At 50.5% G+C, this 15,034-nt stretch overlaps 7 protein-coding genes across 7 annotated transcripts; 4 read left to right on the top strand and 3 right to left on the bottom strand.

The window, feature by feature from the left end:
- Positions 1-178: 178 nt before the first annotated feature.
- N7489_000792 (cytochrome P450) lies at positions 179-1,982 on the top strand (the record flags this gene model as incomplete). Its single annotated transcript, XM_056706547.1, has 3 exons — positions 179-311; positions 374-1,210; positions 1,276-1,982. 3 exons carry the CDS (start codon positions 179-181, stop codon positions 1,980-1,982), a joined length of 1,677 nt encoding a protein of 558 aa, XP_056570849.1.
- Positions 1,983-2,686: 704 nt separating this feature from the next.
- On the bottom strand, positions 2,687-5,314 carry N7489_000791 (RNA-processing protein PTA1; the record flags this gene model as incomplete). The annotated part of the gene is made up of 8 exons (XM_056706546.1): positions 2,687-2,814; positions 2,875-2,945; positions 3,002-3,840; positions 3,892-4,240; positions 4,292-4,495; positions 4,546-4,676; positions 4,727-4,892; positions 4,977-5,314. The coding sequence occupies 8 exons, from the start codon at positions 5,312-5,314 to the stop codon at positions 2,687-2,689; spliced, it is 2,226 nt and encodes a 741-aa protein (XP_056570848.1).
- Positions 5,315-5,876: 562 nt separating this feature from the next.
- N7489_000790 (uncharacterized protein) lies at positions 5,877-6,320 on the top strand (the record flags this gene model as incomplete). Its single annotated transcript, XM_056706545.1, has 3 exons — positions 5,877-5,890; positions 5,954-6,078; positions 6,241-6,320. 3 exons carry the CDS (start codon positions 5,877-5,879, stop codon positions 6,318-6,320), a joined length of 219 nt encoding a protein of 72 aa, XP_056570847.1.
- Positions 6,321-6,788: 468 nt separating this feature from the next.
- N7489_000789 (dolichyl-diphosphooligosaccharide--protein glycosyltransferase subunit STT3) lies at positions 6,789-9,367 on the bottom strand (the record flags this gene model as incomplete). The annotated part of the gene is made up of 6 exons (XM_056706544.1): positions 6,789-7,080; positions 7,132-8,257; positions 8,312-8,905; positions 8,988-9,068; positions 9,164-9,187; positions 9,238-9,367. 6 exons carry the CDS (start codon positions 9,365-9,367, stop codon positions 6,810-6,812), a joined length of 2,226 nt encoding a protein of 741 aa, XP_056570846.1. The 3' UTR covers positions 6,789-6,809.
- A 331-nt stretch (positions 9,368-9,698) lies between these two features.
- Positions 9,699-10,500, top strand: N7489_000788 (CSN8/PSMD8/EIF3K family protein; the record flags this gene model as incomplete). The annotated part of the gene is made up of 3 exons (XM_056706543.1): positions 9,699-9,913; positions 9,977-10,158; positions 10,232-10,500. 3 exons carry the CDS (start codon positions 9,699-9,701, stop codon positions 10,498-10,500), a joined length of 666 nt encoding a protein of 221 aa, XP_056570845.1.
- A 453-nt stretch (positions 10,501-10,953) lies between these two features.
- On the bottom strand, positions 10,954-11,397 carry N7489_000787 (ATP synthase subunit e; the record flags this gene model as incomplete). The annotated part of the gene is made up of 3 exons (XM_056706542.1): positions 10,954-11,021; positions 11,123-11,312; positions 11,377-11,397. 3 exons carry the CDS (start codon positions 11,395-11,397, stop codon positions 10,954-10,956), a joined length of 279 nt encoding a protein of 92 aa, XP_056570844.1.
- Positions 11,398-11,668: 271 nt separating this feature from the next.
- On the top strand, positions 11,669-13,883 carry N7489_000786 (uncharacterized protein; the record flags this gene model as incomplete). The annotated part of the gene is made up of 3 exons (XM_056706541.1): positions 11,669-11,794; positions 11,852-12,673; positions 12,753-13,883. 3 exons carry the CDS (start codon positions 11,669-11,671, stop codon positions 13,881-13,883), a joined length of 2,079 nt encoding a protein of 692 aa, XP_056570843.1.
- Positions 13,884-15,034: the final 1,151 nt, after the last annotated feature.

Here is a 15,034-nt window from a genome sequence, read left to right as displayed (position 1 = left end):
CCGAGTTAATGGGAAGCCAATCGGAAAAGTCCATACTGACCCACAACCCGAGGGCGCGGGATCCCGAACTAGGAATTGGCCGGGATCTGTCTTGATGGCCATTACACAGTCGATATATAAGATATATAAGTTTGGGTTCCTGGGTTGAGCTGGTCAGGTTCACAAACATTCAAGCATAATGCCTGCAAAGCAATTTTATCTCCTCGGAGAGCCCGTCTCCTCCGCCAGGAACATCGATGTCGACCCAAAAAGTGATTTAGATGGACTCAAGGATTTGATTGCTGCTCACTTTGCAATCGTTGAGTCAAGTGGTAAGCTTGAGGGGAATTTCTTTTTCATAATTTTAGGTCTTAATGACTGACGCGTATGATAGGTATTGATTTCCATGCTCAAGACCTTCACCTGAACGAGACCGCCGAAATCACTTCGGCCGACACTCCCATCGCTATCACCATCGACGGGAACGCGGTCCGTGATCCTCCAGGGCCAAAGGGTCTCCCCTATGTCGGGAATTTCTTTGAAGTTTACCCAGACCACCTCGGCAACCACCAGCGTCTCTTTGAACAATATGGACCGGTCATCAAGACAACTAATCTAGGCCGCACGACCTATCAAACGAATGACCCAGCTATCTCCGCAATCGTCTTTGCTGAATCCGACTTTTTTACAAAGAAGATTAACGAGGCCCATCCCCTCTATCCTTTGAAGCAGCCTGAGGCTGGTGTTTTCCTTGGTGATACGGATACTCCCGAGTGGAAGGTTGCCCATAAGTTTTTGCCGCCAGCTCTCGGTCCTAAGGCTGTCCGTCACTATGCGCCGACAATGCAGAAGGCAGTGGAGGATTCCTTTAAGGTCTTTGACGACTTTGACAAGCAGGGTGAAGCATGGAACGTTTATCAGTATATGCTGAAGCTCGGGTCTCAGGCAGTTGGCAAGCTTACACTTGGCTTGGACTTCCAACATTTTTCGACTCGGGACGCACAGTTGCATGAGATGGTTCATTTGATTGCTGGCGTTCTTTCTCTCAATAAGAAAATTTCGTCCAAGGGGGATTGGTATGGTAAACTGCCATTCGGTGATCCAAAGCGGCTCAAAGACATGAAAGTCAGAGTTGAGGAGATTGTGGGAGAAACAATTAAACAGGCTGAACGTGGTGGTATTGAAGACCTACCACTGCAAGATGCAGCGCTGAAAGCGTCTAACATGGTCGGTAAGTGGCTATCACACATCAACCAATGCGCTTCTTATATCAATGGATGCTAACCAGCGTTGCAGATTATGCCATCCGTGCAACCGACAACAAAGGCGAGAAGCTACCCCAAGGAAGCCTGATTTGGGCTCTCGTCGTCGCGACCGGAGCCGGCTTCACAACCACCAGTTCCCTCCTATCCTGGCTCATCTACGGTCTCGTCACCTACCCGGGTATGCAAGAAAAGCTATTGCAGGAGCTCATCGATAACGACATCGACGAGAACACTACCATCACGGCGGATGTCACCGACCGACTCGTCTTTTTAGACAAGTATATAAAAGAGACTCAGCGCCGACATAATCCAAGTTTTCAACCGGGGCGAACTGCCAAGGTTGACCTCGTGCTTCCGGGAGGGTACAAGATCCCCAAGGACTCGGTCATTCTCCCGGCGCTACACCACATCCACAACAACCCCGATCTATGGGATAATCCTAATCAGTTTGACCCTGACCGCTGGGACACTGATGAGGTCAAGGGCAGACACAAGGCTGCCTATATCCCATTCGCTATGGGCCCACGTATGTGCATTGGGTTCAACTTTGCCTTGCAGGAAATCAAGGTTTTCCTTCCGAAGCTTATCTTCCGGTATAAGTTCACCCGGGAGGGCAATGAACCCATCGAGTATGATCCCATGTTTCAGTTGATTCGGCCTAATAATCTCTATGTTCGAGCGGAGAAGAGGGTGAAATGGCCAGCGAAGTCGGAGACCTCAGGAACGGAGAATGTCTGAGAGCATTCCAGCATATAGCTGACAGATGTTTAAGTAACAGGCTTAGGCAGCGGCAGTTTTGTGTATAATAGAGGAATGTATATCACTTCGTTCGTAAAAAAGAACTTCCAATCTAGCAAGCTAGAGAGAGGCTTTTCCTAATGTGTAAAAAAGCACTTCTATTACGCAGACATATAGATGCCAGGAACCAAAACCGCATTTAAGTCTATGCTATGCCTAAATGCATGATTTTGGCCTGTTTCTTGCTGGCCCCTGGTGTCTATACATCCGCGTAGGTTCCATTCAACATTTGCATGTCTAAATTCTATAGTATTTGTCCTGCATAACAGACGGGCCTTGCAAAATCAAGCCAACGTGCTGGGCATGTACAGTAATTACCAGTGACTAAACGTAAATGTCTTGATAAAAGTTTCGGGGCTAGAAACGAACATACTACATCCTCTCAAAAGACAAAGCGAGCGACATGGAGGCTCCATAAATGGCACATGTTCAAAGATTGAGACCATAAGATGAATGCACTAGAAGAGAGCGGTATAATGAAACCGGGGCTGAAAGGCACCAAACCAAAAGACATGTGCAATAATAATAAAGATAAATGCCCGAAGAATGAAGCTGATAATCCCTAGGACTCAAAATTGCGGAAAATTGAAGCATCTCGTCTCATGTCATCATCTTCTTTTCATCGAATAGTGCAAATAGCAAGATTATGGCTCTGAAGTAACGGGCTTTGCCTCTGATGGTTCCGGTGCGGCATTTGCAGCTGTCTCCAGAACTGTGCTTTGCGGACGCCACTTGGTGAGAACTTTGCCTGCAGCAGGTCGGGATTCCTCGTCTTTTCGTCGCATGTTAGATACATGACACAGATGGATATTAACAGGGAGAGTAAACTTACAAGTCTGGTAGACATCCTCTACGGTGTTCAAGCACATCTCTCGTGCTGGTGGTCGGAACATGATCAGGTACCTAAAAAAGGTCAGCAAGGCGGTTCTTGACGGTGGAAAGGACGGACGATGACATACATCAATGATTGAACACAAAGGTTCACACGCTCAGGATCTTTGGCCAAACTGGCCACCCGCTGGGTAATGGGTATCGTGATCTCAGGGACCTCACTGAGAAAGCGGACCAGCACCTTGATATCTCGAGAGTCCAGGTAAGCTAGGAAGCCCTCCAAAAGCCGGGTGGCCCAGGTATCGTAATTAAGAGCCACAGTCGGTTCCGAGTCTTCCTCGCTGTCGTCACGCTGATTGGCAGCACTCTTCATTCGGATCCGATCATTATACCACTCTTCGTTGAGCCAGATAATGGCTATGTTAAGTCGTCCTCGGAAATCTTCCAAGATGAACCGATAGAGCGTCTCACGGATCGACTCAGCAATAGTTGTTTGCTTACGTACGTCTCCTTTGGTTTGCTGGTCGTTTTCGAGGCCGGCAGGAGCCCGCGTAGCCAGCCGAGCAAGAAGAACAGACCATGCGTCCCGGTCAAATGTACTGCCTGCTAACCTAGCGAACCCGAGCTTTTGTTGGCTTTGACTCTTGGCAGGCGCAGGTGATGTCTCAGCTGCGTTCAGCATGCCGAACACGCGGGCAACAGCACTCCGTCCGATTTCTCCGGCCTCTTCTTCGCTCAATGGAGGTGGCTGTGGCAGGACAAAAGGACCCAAAGAGACCAGTTCTGGTTGTAGATCTGCTACCTCCGCCGCGACAGCACTGGCCTCTTCTGAAACAACGGATGCTACATCCATCGGCTGGTATTCGGGCTCATAGTCATCATCCTCATCTTGGGCAGCTGTTTTCTGTTGCTGCTGCCGTTGCAAATTTTGTTCCTTGGTGATTGTCTGATATCGAGTACGAACGGCCTAGGGCCATGTCAGCAAAGAAAAAGGCTTCAATCTCATGGCAGTACTCACATCGACAGCTTGTGAAAGAGTTGAATCATTTACCTGCGACAAGAGAGGTACAACAATCTTGAGGACTAGGTCGATTGGCAGCTGTTTTACGTCGAAAGAGGAGAGTCCGGTGTCCTCGGTCAAGGTGAATAGTCGGTCGAAGCTTGCAGGCCCGGGTGCCATTGGAGGAATCTTAAGCATTGGAGGGGGTAAAGCATTGAGACGTGCCCGCTTAGCGTTGTCAAGCCCGTCGGTAGGTTCATTTGGCAATCCACGTTTCCGTGAAGCGTCGTCGGTGGCCTCAAGTCGCGATTGCATTAGACGTTCAATGTACATTTGCATCCGACCCGCGAGGGGGTGGTTCGGATTCCTATAAAGGTTAGGCCAAACTACACTTTTTACAATTAGGATGACAACGTACTTTTTCAAGATGTTGATAAGCAGGGCTCGAGCTGTGCGCTCCATGGACTTGACGCTGACGCGGATTGTCGGAGTAAACGGCGGGCGGACGTGTTTGGCGGGATAAAACTCCAAAACCGCATTAATGATCTTGTTTGCTACAGACTGTCTCGTCCGGATGAGAGGCGCAAGGCAATTTAAGGTCGCGTTCACAAGAAGAGCATCACTGGCTTGTGTTAGCATCACCATTAACTCGCGGTTGTTTAATCCTCATACCTAGTCTCTTCTTGGAAAACACCGAGGAGTCGATCGAGGAGACCTGAGGATTCCGCTTCCAGGTTTGGTATTGACAGAACGGCATGGTTTCGGGGAACGACAGCTAGAGACGTCTCATTTTGGTCCGGTCGCTTATCAAAGTTAGTGGTATATTCAAGCCTCTATAGCTCGCGAAACATACTCTGGGGTCCGAGATCAACCCAGGCGTCTGAACCTGGACCACACGCTGGATGAATTTGGAACAGCAAAGCTTAACCGGGCATGGGAACGAGTCCATCCTCCTAAGTATATCCTGTTTAATTGCACTCATCGTCTCCCATGACTTGCCATCCTGTGAATTGTTCACTCTGTCGGGATTGTTAGCTCTGCGCCAAGTTTGCTTTTGGAGCACGCTTCTGCGTTGCAGTCCCGAAAGCTTGAGAGTAACCTACACATGTCTGAAGACAAGGGGATACAAACTAGCCGAAGTCTGCACTAAGCTCTGCAGAACTGTCGTGTCTGTCTCCGGCAACTCTAGAATCTCACGAATCGTCTGCAGGACATTCGGTGCCAGCTGCTCCTTCTGCGCAACAGCTAACATTGGGCTAGCAAAGGTCTCTGCCAGAAAATTTGCACCCCATCTTCGTAGCTCCAGCCGTGTACTAGCTCCAACGATAGGAAGGATGCCGTTGACGATCTGCGGGTAGAAGGCGGCATCACCGAGGACGAGGCTGCGGGCAGCGTTGAGTTGGGCGACCTGGTCGACGACATTGTCCATTGGCTGAGCCATTGTAGCTCTAATGGAAATGTATCCGGTACGCGACGGACGTGTCGGATTCAAGTTGGGCTAGGTATTGGAGGAAGGGAGGACGTTGGTGGGTGGACGGGAAACACGGATGCAGTTGCAAAAGCAACGCACATAAGCTTAGGATCGCGGTCGCAGAACTAGGAGATAGTGGCAAATCAACTCCAAGGTTGGGGAGGGTAGGTGGTTATGCGATGGGTGGTGAAGGAAACGCGATTGAGAAGTGAGATCGACGGCTGTCGAGGATGCGACAAAAGCTGCGAAGCCTGAAAGGGCGGCGGCCGACAAAGACTCCGATATATATGAGCTGAGTATCTCTATACAACACACGTATCATCAAGCTAAAAGTCTCTATATGCTCCGACGATTCGAAATTGAATCCAACCAGTGTCTCAATCACAATAAAAGGTCGTGATCTAATTCTAATACAAACATCTAAACCGGCATCACGTTGTCTGGGCCTCTAACGCCAAGACTTTTCCTCCTGGTCTGCCTGTACGGCCTCAACTTTCTTGTCTCACCTCTCTGTCAGCAAAACACTCTCACCATGGCTACCGGAATGTATGTATAGTCTCTTTGGACTCAGAGAGTTCTTATCTTGCTGACATCATGCCTCTGTGATAGTTTCAACTCCACCTACTACGGCAAGGACTACCGCGCCGGTGCCGCTCTCCTCCGCGCCCGCCGCCCATATCTGTTCAAGAATACCATTACAGGCTTCGGACTGTTCGCATTTACAATTGCAGTCTGTGAGTAGACTCTGTGACGCATATCGCTGTTCGCTTCAATCCTGTCCCTATCTCCGAACTGCAGACGATCACGCCGCCACGAATTGCCGGATGAGAAGTCTCCATGCGAGCTCGATATCCACAAGAGATAGGACCTCATGCTGATATGGCTTCATTTTCTAGATACCTACACCCTCAAGGCTGTCGGCCAAGAAGAATTTGCCGACGTCAAGGTCCCCGAGGCCCCCGCGGACAAGAAATGAAGCACACTTAACTCCCACCGGACCGGTACTTGGTGATGGGTAGACGCTGCAATTGGGGTTTTGGAGTCTTCAGGAAGACCTTGTTTTTCAGATCTGTAGGATTAGCGATAATATCAGCATTTGTGCTGCCATGCACAAAAGGAATTGGCTTGGAAGATAGGCTGTACAATGAATTTGGGCTACGGATGTCTATCATTCTTCGCAGGGTGCAGCTCTGCTCTGCTTCTATGTGCCCTACTAACTTCAAGAAGAAACCCCGCCATCTCCCCGGTACCCCAACATCGAATCACTAGTATTACGTAGGTGAAGGTGACAGGCAGAGTCATATAAGCCTTCCGAGAAGAAAGGCACTGATATATTTCTAGGCAACTAGACCGAGAATATATTCGGCATGGTTTTAAGGCACAAAACAAATGGCCTGCTATGCCGGAGCGAGTCATAACAGCCAACAAAACAAGGAAATGCAATATGAATCTAGAAAAGAAATCCCTACTCGGTTCGCAGAACACGAGGGCCCTTGCGCTTCGTGGCACGCTTGCGCTTGAGGCCCTTGTCAAAGGCAACTGCGTTGCTGTGATCACGGCCGAGGTTATCCAAGTCCTTGACCTTGTAGAGACGAACGATCCAGTTCTCGCTGGTGAAAGCCTCTTCCAGTGTGTTGAGCTGGGGGCTTTCCTTGGGAAGTCTTGTGCCACGCACACGGTCCATGGCCTGACCGGCCGGGAACAGCGACTGGTAGTTGTGATAAGACATCTTGTACCTGTTGGTGGGGTTAGCAGCGGCTTGGATAATCAAAACATGGGGTTCTTACATCAAGCTGTTCTTCATGGCGGGAGTGGCCTCTTCGTCGACACGGTACTCGCCACGCGCGGTGAAGAAGTCACGCTCCTTCACCTCGTCTGGCCAGATACCTTCGGCAATACGAACCATCCAGAGGAACTTGTTCAAATCATCACCCGAGTAGCCGAGTAGTCCACCAAAGACGACCAGGACGTAGTCGACATCGTGCTGTCGCAGAATGGGGTAGCTGACTTCCTCGCGCGAGCTCATTGCCTTACCGACAGTGGCAATATGGGTGTTGTTCCAGGTGTTGTTGTCGACCAGAGTAGGGCGGTCAGCCATACCACCAATTTGGTATCCATAATCCCACCACGACATGATCTTGGCATTGTCCGGGGTGTTCTGGCGGAGCCAATAGTAGGCCTCGCGGTAATCATCGATGATGAACTGGCTTCCATCAGGAAGCTTGCTAGCCAAAACCACAGAGGGAGAGGAGTATGCGTTGGAAGTAACCCAGGTACAGTGTGCAACAAACATAAGCAAGTAAAGAGTGACGGAGGCCACCACGACAGACTTGGAGAACCAGGAGTAGATACCGACAACTGGGTTTCGGGCTGATCGAAGTGACTTATCTTCCGTAGTTGCCTTAGCCTTGGTTTCAGTACTCGGTGTCGACGCAACCAGGAAATTATCGAGGATGCACGACAGGGCCAGAGCAGCCGCAACACACACAATAGGGGTCAATGTCAGCATCAGACGGACCATAACGCCGGCAAAGTAGCTAGCAAGGACCGAGTAGATCACAACAAAGACATGCTCATCTTTGAGCTTTTGGAAGCACATAAACACTCCGGCCGGGAACAGCCAGATAAGGAAGTTCAGGTCAAAGAAGAAGGCAGGCCAGGCGGTCGGCTGGTGCTCAGAGACGGAAGCAATAATTGGGATGTGAATCTTGGCGTATCCCGTATCCCACAGAGAGTAGAAGCGACCACTCCAGGGAGCAATGACCCCAGAGACTGACAGCAGGACAAGACCACCAAATCCAAGGCCGAACGTAAGCAAGACCATAGAAGTGAGGAGCTTTTGAAACTGCTTTCCGGGCAGGTAGCCTCGGATAAACTCGGCAAACGCGACCAATTGAATCAATCCAAAGACACCTATGAAATAATCAGAATGAGACAACGGGATGGCTCGGAATCCAAGGGTCTTACCAAGTGCAGACATGTGGTCACTGTTGCGAATAGGCAGGAAACCGACGAAGGGGATCTGCATGCTTCCTAATGTTCCTAGGGCATACCAGGTGGTGTAGCTGATATAGACGCGAGTGCTATATCGGCCCATGCAGAGGAGAACAAAGACATGGAGAGGGATCAGGTTGGTAATGAAGACATATCCACCCCAAGCAGAAACCATGTATCCATAGAACAATGCAGTCAAGGCTCCCCACATGATCGAGCCGTTCTTCACGGCCTTGATCCACAGATAGAATGTAAACACTAACAGGAAAATGGCAATGGCTTCATTATCATAGCTGCCTGCCACAGACCGAGAGATGTAACCAGGTGTAATTCCCATGAAAGCAGCGGCGAGGAGACCTGCAGAGGGAGAGTCGGACATCTCAGAGGTGAGCAAATACATCGCCAGGGCTGTTAGTCCAGAGAATCCGGGGGCGAGCAAGACACAGATATTTCGGATGTCGACGGGGATGGTAAGGAGTCGAAGGATGTGGTAGATCACGCCGCTGGTCACCATCAGGCCAGGGTACAATGTACCACCAGTAACACGACCAAGAGGGTGCCATGTTCCTATAGCACAAGCATTTCCATCAGCATAATGCTATTTATACTATCATGCGGAGGACGTGCAATCATGGGGAAGGGGCCTTACGGTCATCAAACCAATCCCAGAAGCTATAAAAGCCATTTTCGACCAAGTATTTTGTCGCGCGGAAGTTAAACCACGGATCGACTAGAATAAGACGGTATCAATATCACGTTTGTATGCTCGGGGGACTGTTCGAGGTGGCCTCCGCATCTAGTGGCAGCAGCGCAAGGGAATCATACATTCGTGGATGATACTTTCAAATCCTAGGAAATAGTTAGCATATTGATCATAAAGGATGTCAATTGACACATACTAATAACACTGAACAGGCGGCTGGACACTGCGGCGGCGGCAATGGTACAGAGAATGATAACCCGCAATAGACCGCGCGTGTTCCGGCCGGAGCTGCCTTTCAGGACAACATCAAGCGAAGACGGGGCCATGATGGCCTTGAAAACGGAGCAAAGTCCAGAGTCAGAAATCAAATTAGAAACATGAAATCAAGGAATGAATTGGGCTGAGATGCCAGTGGTGAGGGCCGTGGTGGAAGATGGGAAGAGCAAGAGCTGCGCAAGGTGGTCACTTCTGAAGGTCTTGGCACCCGCCAGAGGTGCCACCTCCGATTGCTCCCCGCAATACTACGACCCATCAATAATCTTTGCTTAGAGCTCTTTTCACTAACTTCCGACTCAGTATACTTACCACTATTGAGTACTTCAGTATTCCTACAGCACAACAGACCATTTGCGATTTATCTACACCTCACGTACCCATATGGAGCTGCCTCCACTGACCATGGAGCAGCTCTCACAGCTGGTGGCCTCCAACGCTCCACCGTCACAGCTCTTCGAAGCTCTATCACGATATGAGCTTCAAGCATGCCTTATTGCTACCGGGAGTAATGGTCTTACCGCAGGCGCCGATGACTCCACACTATTGAGCATGTTCTACTCGAGCTTTTTTCTCGTCCATCTTCTTACCGACCAAGTGTTAGTTGCTTAGTGAGAGTGCTATTGACGGTTTCCACACTGCTAATAAATGTTGGGTGCCAGATCTGAAGCTCGCGCCTTAACGAAACGAATTCCCGAAGCCCTGCTACAATATGACCCTTCCTTACAGAACTGCTTGACTTTGCTGCGAGCGGTGTGGCAGACTCAACACGCCCAAGTCTACCAGGTACTCCGAGGGCTACCATGGCCAGACGCTTTACAGCCGCTAATTCGGAGATATGAGAGTATGTTTCCTATGGCAAATGAGCTTCTTTTTTTCAGCAGGATCTTAAAACTGACAAATTATTCTACGATTAGGTTTCTTCCAAGACAAGACCTTGATCGCAGTGAGCAGGTCTTACGAAGCTATACGACTAGCTACAGCGGCGGTCCACCTCGGTCTTGATGAACAGCTTGCCGAGAAGGAAGATCCAAACGTAATATCGAATTTCACGAAATGTGGGTGGGCATGGGATTCGGAATCAAAGCTACTGTATCCCAAACCTATTGTGGTGTCGCCCACGGAACCTCAGTCTTCCAACGGGATTCGCAAGGCAATGGCAATGTTGGGAACGCGGGCATGTTAAACTTGCTTGAAACCTCAAGAACTACAAGTCTGCTTAATAGATCAAATCCTCTTCCGAGGACTACGTTGCACACGGCTACATCTTCTGTACGGGGTGTGGAGATGCGAGGACCGAGGATGCCAAAAATAAACTTGGCCTGGTACGTACTAGGACCATTGATAACGCCGGAATGCATAACACGATCTTTTGCTCTTGCTTGTGGTCCAACTGTAGTGTACAGGCGCACGGCAGCCCAGGGTATGTACAGGACCCAGATAAAACTTCTAAAAATGAGAAACAAAAATCATTCCATCTTGCGCTCGCAATGCCACAGCTCGGGGGCAGATTAAACCCAAACAATCGTACAATAAAATGGAGCGGAGTTGAGCAAAACACGTCTAATACCCTGGGGGAGGTGCGATTCCCGCAAAGAGATCATTGCATAGCATTCCTCCTCTATATCATGCATCACCTTTACTCTCCAGCCTTAGCCTTCAAGAATGCCTCCAGGTCGAACTTGGGATCCTCGAAATTCGTGATAACTATGGGATTGTGGTCAGCACTTTAGGTCTTGAAGATATGCGGCGGCTCGGGATGCCGTCTGGTATGTCTGGGCTGTATCATCGGAGGGGATTAAACGTACGTCCGCTGGTCTGTGTCTTGGTCTCTTGGGGCTGGGTCTTCTTCTTGTATTCCGCCTTGGCCTGCTCGATCAATCGCTCCTTGCGAGCATACTCGTGCTCGATCTCTGCGCGCTTGGTCACGGAGTTGAGGGAGGACTGGTGGTAGACACCGTAGACGAGACCGGCAACGAGAGCCGAGTAACGGAGGACCTATAGGTTGGGAGATGTGGTCAACAGACGTTCGGGGGAAGGGTAACCCTTAGCCGGTACTCACATTGACACCCTGGCTAGCCATTTCTGCGAGGGTTCCGGAAGACGGGAATTAAATGAGGGAATAGACTGTGTAGGAAGAAGGGACCGTGCAACAGGTGTCAACCGTCAATGGCAATAAATCTCCAGGTTGGTCAAATGGCGAGGTTCAGTTCATGTTCTGCGCGCGCGAGTTTTTCCGGACCGCTCCAGAGATCCCGAAGGCGGAGCTTAGTCATCCCCGTAAATAAACCCGCAGTGGAGGTACTACACTTGAACGCGGATGCATCTGGTCTAACCTTTTATGATTGTGCAAGATGTCGATGCAGCAGCGCAAGGATGAGATCCTCGCAAAGCGGGCCAAGCTTGCGGAGCTCAAAAAGCAGCGCGAGCTGCGCCAGAAAGAGTTCACATCCCGAACCAGTGTCGGCGATACTTCAGAGGTAAACGCGGCATGTGAATGAATTGCGGAGCTCGTCCAAGTCTAACAACCTTGCTAGATTATCTCACCAGTTCCAAGCCGTACAGATAGTAGACACGACCTCGATGACTTGATCTCTCGCTTGGTCGACCGCCCAGGATCGGCCTCCCTCAGCCACGGCGCCGATGGCCAGTCGCGGAGAGGAAGTCGACCAACCTCCGTGTTGAGTGCGAGCCAACTAAGCGGGGAGAATCCAGATACATATGCAGCTCCATCACGACCCCAATCCCAGTCCATTGCCGTCCAGACAACAGATGAGCCTTGGATTTCCTCCGCAACGGAAGCCCCGCAGCCCCCTGATCTTGAACCCGAATACCAATCCATACCAAAACCAGAAGTTGTCACCTATAGCAAGGCCGTGCAAACGGACGGACTAGATTTCCAGCCCGAGACACCTGAAGGGTCTGTCGCTTCGGACGGTGAGGAGTCACCTGGTACCACGCGGTCGAGCAAACGTCTCAGTCGACGAGACCGTGAGAGAGACGAGGAAATTCGACAGAAGCTTCGCAAGGAAATTGAGGACGAGCTTCAAGCTACCAATCAGGTCGATGGTAATGAAAACACAGCTGCACAATCCGCAAAGCTGCGGTATCCTCTACGCAAACTCGACGATGACGAGCTGAAGGCAGTCACATCGTCGGATGATTTCCTGGACTTCGTGGAGCGCTCTTCCAAGGTCATCGAGCGAGCTTTGGATGAAGACTACGATGTCCTGGCAGACTATGAGCTGGGTGGAACTGATGGGCATCTGCAAGAAGACGAGGAGACTGGAAAAAAAGGAGAGGAGTGCAAGAAGTGTGCCATTTCTGGGATGAACGATGGAGCAAGAATCGCATTATCAGTGATTTAAGTTTCTCTCCCAAGGCAAGCTTCCCGCTTACAATAAAATGTGCTTTGGCTCATGCTAACCTTGGCTCCAGTTCCCTGAATTGTTGCTTGCATCATACACCAAGAATACTTCAGCTCCTCACGAACCCGATGGCCTTGTTCAGATCTGGAATCAGCACTTGCAAACTCGTCCGGAATATGTCTTCCACTCGACATCCGATATCCTTACCGCAAAATTCTCTCCTTACCATCCGAACCTTGTTGTTGGAGGCTCCTATTCGGGACAGGTGCTCGTATGGGACACCCGTTCCTCGCGTGCCGGTGGAGGCTCTCCAGTACAAAAGACCCCCCTATCAGGCGGCGGACACGCCCATCCCGTTTACAGCATTTCGATTGTTGGCACACAGAATGCACACAATATCATGACCGCTTCCACGGACGGTGTGGTCTGCGGTTGGACGATGGATATGCTCTCTTACCCACAAGACCGAGTGGAATTGATTACACCTCCCCCATCTAAGACCGAGGATCTCGCTCCAACCACCATGTCGTTCCCTCACACTGATCCTACGTTCTTCATCGTCGGCACTGAAGAAGGAGTCATCTACCCGTGCCACCGGTACGACCGGGCCGGAGCCAAGTCTGGCACAGACCACCGCCTAGCCTACAAGGGGCATACGGCATCAATCATGTCTACCGCATTCCATCCCGGTCGTGGACCAGTAGACCTTGGCGATCTTATGCTGAGCTCTAGTTTGGACTGGAGCGTGAAGCTCTGGCGTGTGCGGCCACCTGCGACGACCGCCTCTGCCACGTCTGGCCTGGCCCAATCTCAAGTCGTTTCACCCATTCTCGACATTACCCGTGACGATGTTGTCTACGATGCCCGCTGGCACCCGACCCGGCCTGGTGTATTCTCGCTCGTCGATGGTGCTGGCAACGTCGAAGTCTGGGACCTCGCTTCAGATACTGAAGTGCCAGTCGCGCGTGAAGTTGTCGACAATACCCATGGCAACATCATGTCCCGAAGCCTTAACAAGGTTGCGTGGGACGAGCGTGAAGGACGCCGCCTGGCAACTGGTGGCCTCAATGGTGTCGTTACAGTCTTTGAAGTTGGCAAGGGTCTCTGTGGGCTGCCAGAGGAAGTGCCGGCGGACGAATGGACGGGTATGAAGCGGCTTGTTGGAAAGCTGGAACAGAAAGACAAGGATCGGGTGGCTTAGGGTTATCACTGCAAGGGCTGTGTCTTTTCCAACGATTGTCGATGTAGTTTTCTTCTGCGGGCCGACCTTCCCCGTCTACCTTTTTTCCCTGTGAGGTCTCCCGTCTTGCTTGCCATATACCCCCTTCCCTTCGATCACATAATTTGTGCATGTGTATGTATCTCATCGCCGTTGCAATAGAAAATCGTCATTATGTCCCTAGATTCTTGTTCCCTCTTCATCTCCGACCAAATCATCTCCGACTAAATTACAAAACTATACTATGAGGATCCTGAGGACCAACGATAATGAAAAGACGTGGGAAATGGGCCTCTGGCCAGACCTCAAAATCAGACTCGACTTTCGGCCGCGGGATGTTGCCGGCCACCGCCGCGGATGTCTCCCGGGGATACCGAAAGCTCTTTGTAGCCAGCCAAGTCTACAGGCTTGGCGTCTGACAGTCAAGCCCTCATATGTCTCGTCATTGGCTACCCCTACCCCTATACTTTGATACAGACATGATCACAACTTATTGCGTGTGCCTTAAAGGTCTCGACCGACAAAAGCAAGCCAACAAGCCAACGAACAATACACATAAATTATTGTCCACATCGGCTCCCTTCTATCCGAGATTTGGAAAAACGTCGGTGTTCTAGAAAGGGCGAGCTCTTCTTGTCCCCGATATGAGAACCCATGGGTATGGAATGCCGAGATCAGCGCGAGGTTGTATTTATAACACCGAAACCTCTGAGGCAGAAGCCCGAAAGATGGGGGCCAAGCCAAGCACACGACCGGATGGCAGCCAGTTTCCTAAACCGGAGGGCAAGCAAATAAGCTTCTGTAAACCGATGTATCCGATACGTATGGACTACATTGTTATCGTGAGTCAAGAGCCATCGACTTCGACGATTCCCCGAGATGCTCCCGCAGCAGTGTGTCATGATGTCACTCATCTGACTTCGAGAGCTGATGGTTGAAAAGGTCTTTGAAGATCTGTCCCAAACCCATGGAATCATTGGTTGGATTCCACGGAAGACATCAACTTCAAAATAACAGACTCGCAACGGGCCTGCGCCTCACAATGTTATTTAGAGAAACGCTAACCTTGGTAGGTGATGAGTTATTCTCCCTTTTAAACGACGGCTTTGTCCCGATGGTTGACTCGGCCCTTG

The sequence above is a fragment of the Penicillium chrysogenum genome, assembly GCF_028827035.1.
Source record: "Penicillium chrysogenum strain IBT 35668 chromosome Unknown utg000001l_segment0_segment0, whole genome shotgun sequence".
In the NCBI taxonomy this organism is placed as follows: Eukaryota; Fungi; Ascomycota; class Eurotiomycetes; order Eurotiales; family Aspergillaceae; genus Penicillium; species Penicillium chrysogenum.
This window is presented reverse-complemented; position numbering and strand designations above follow the sequence as displayed.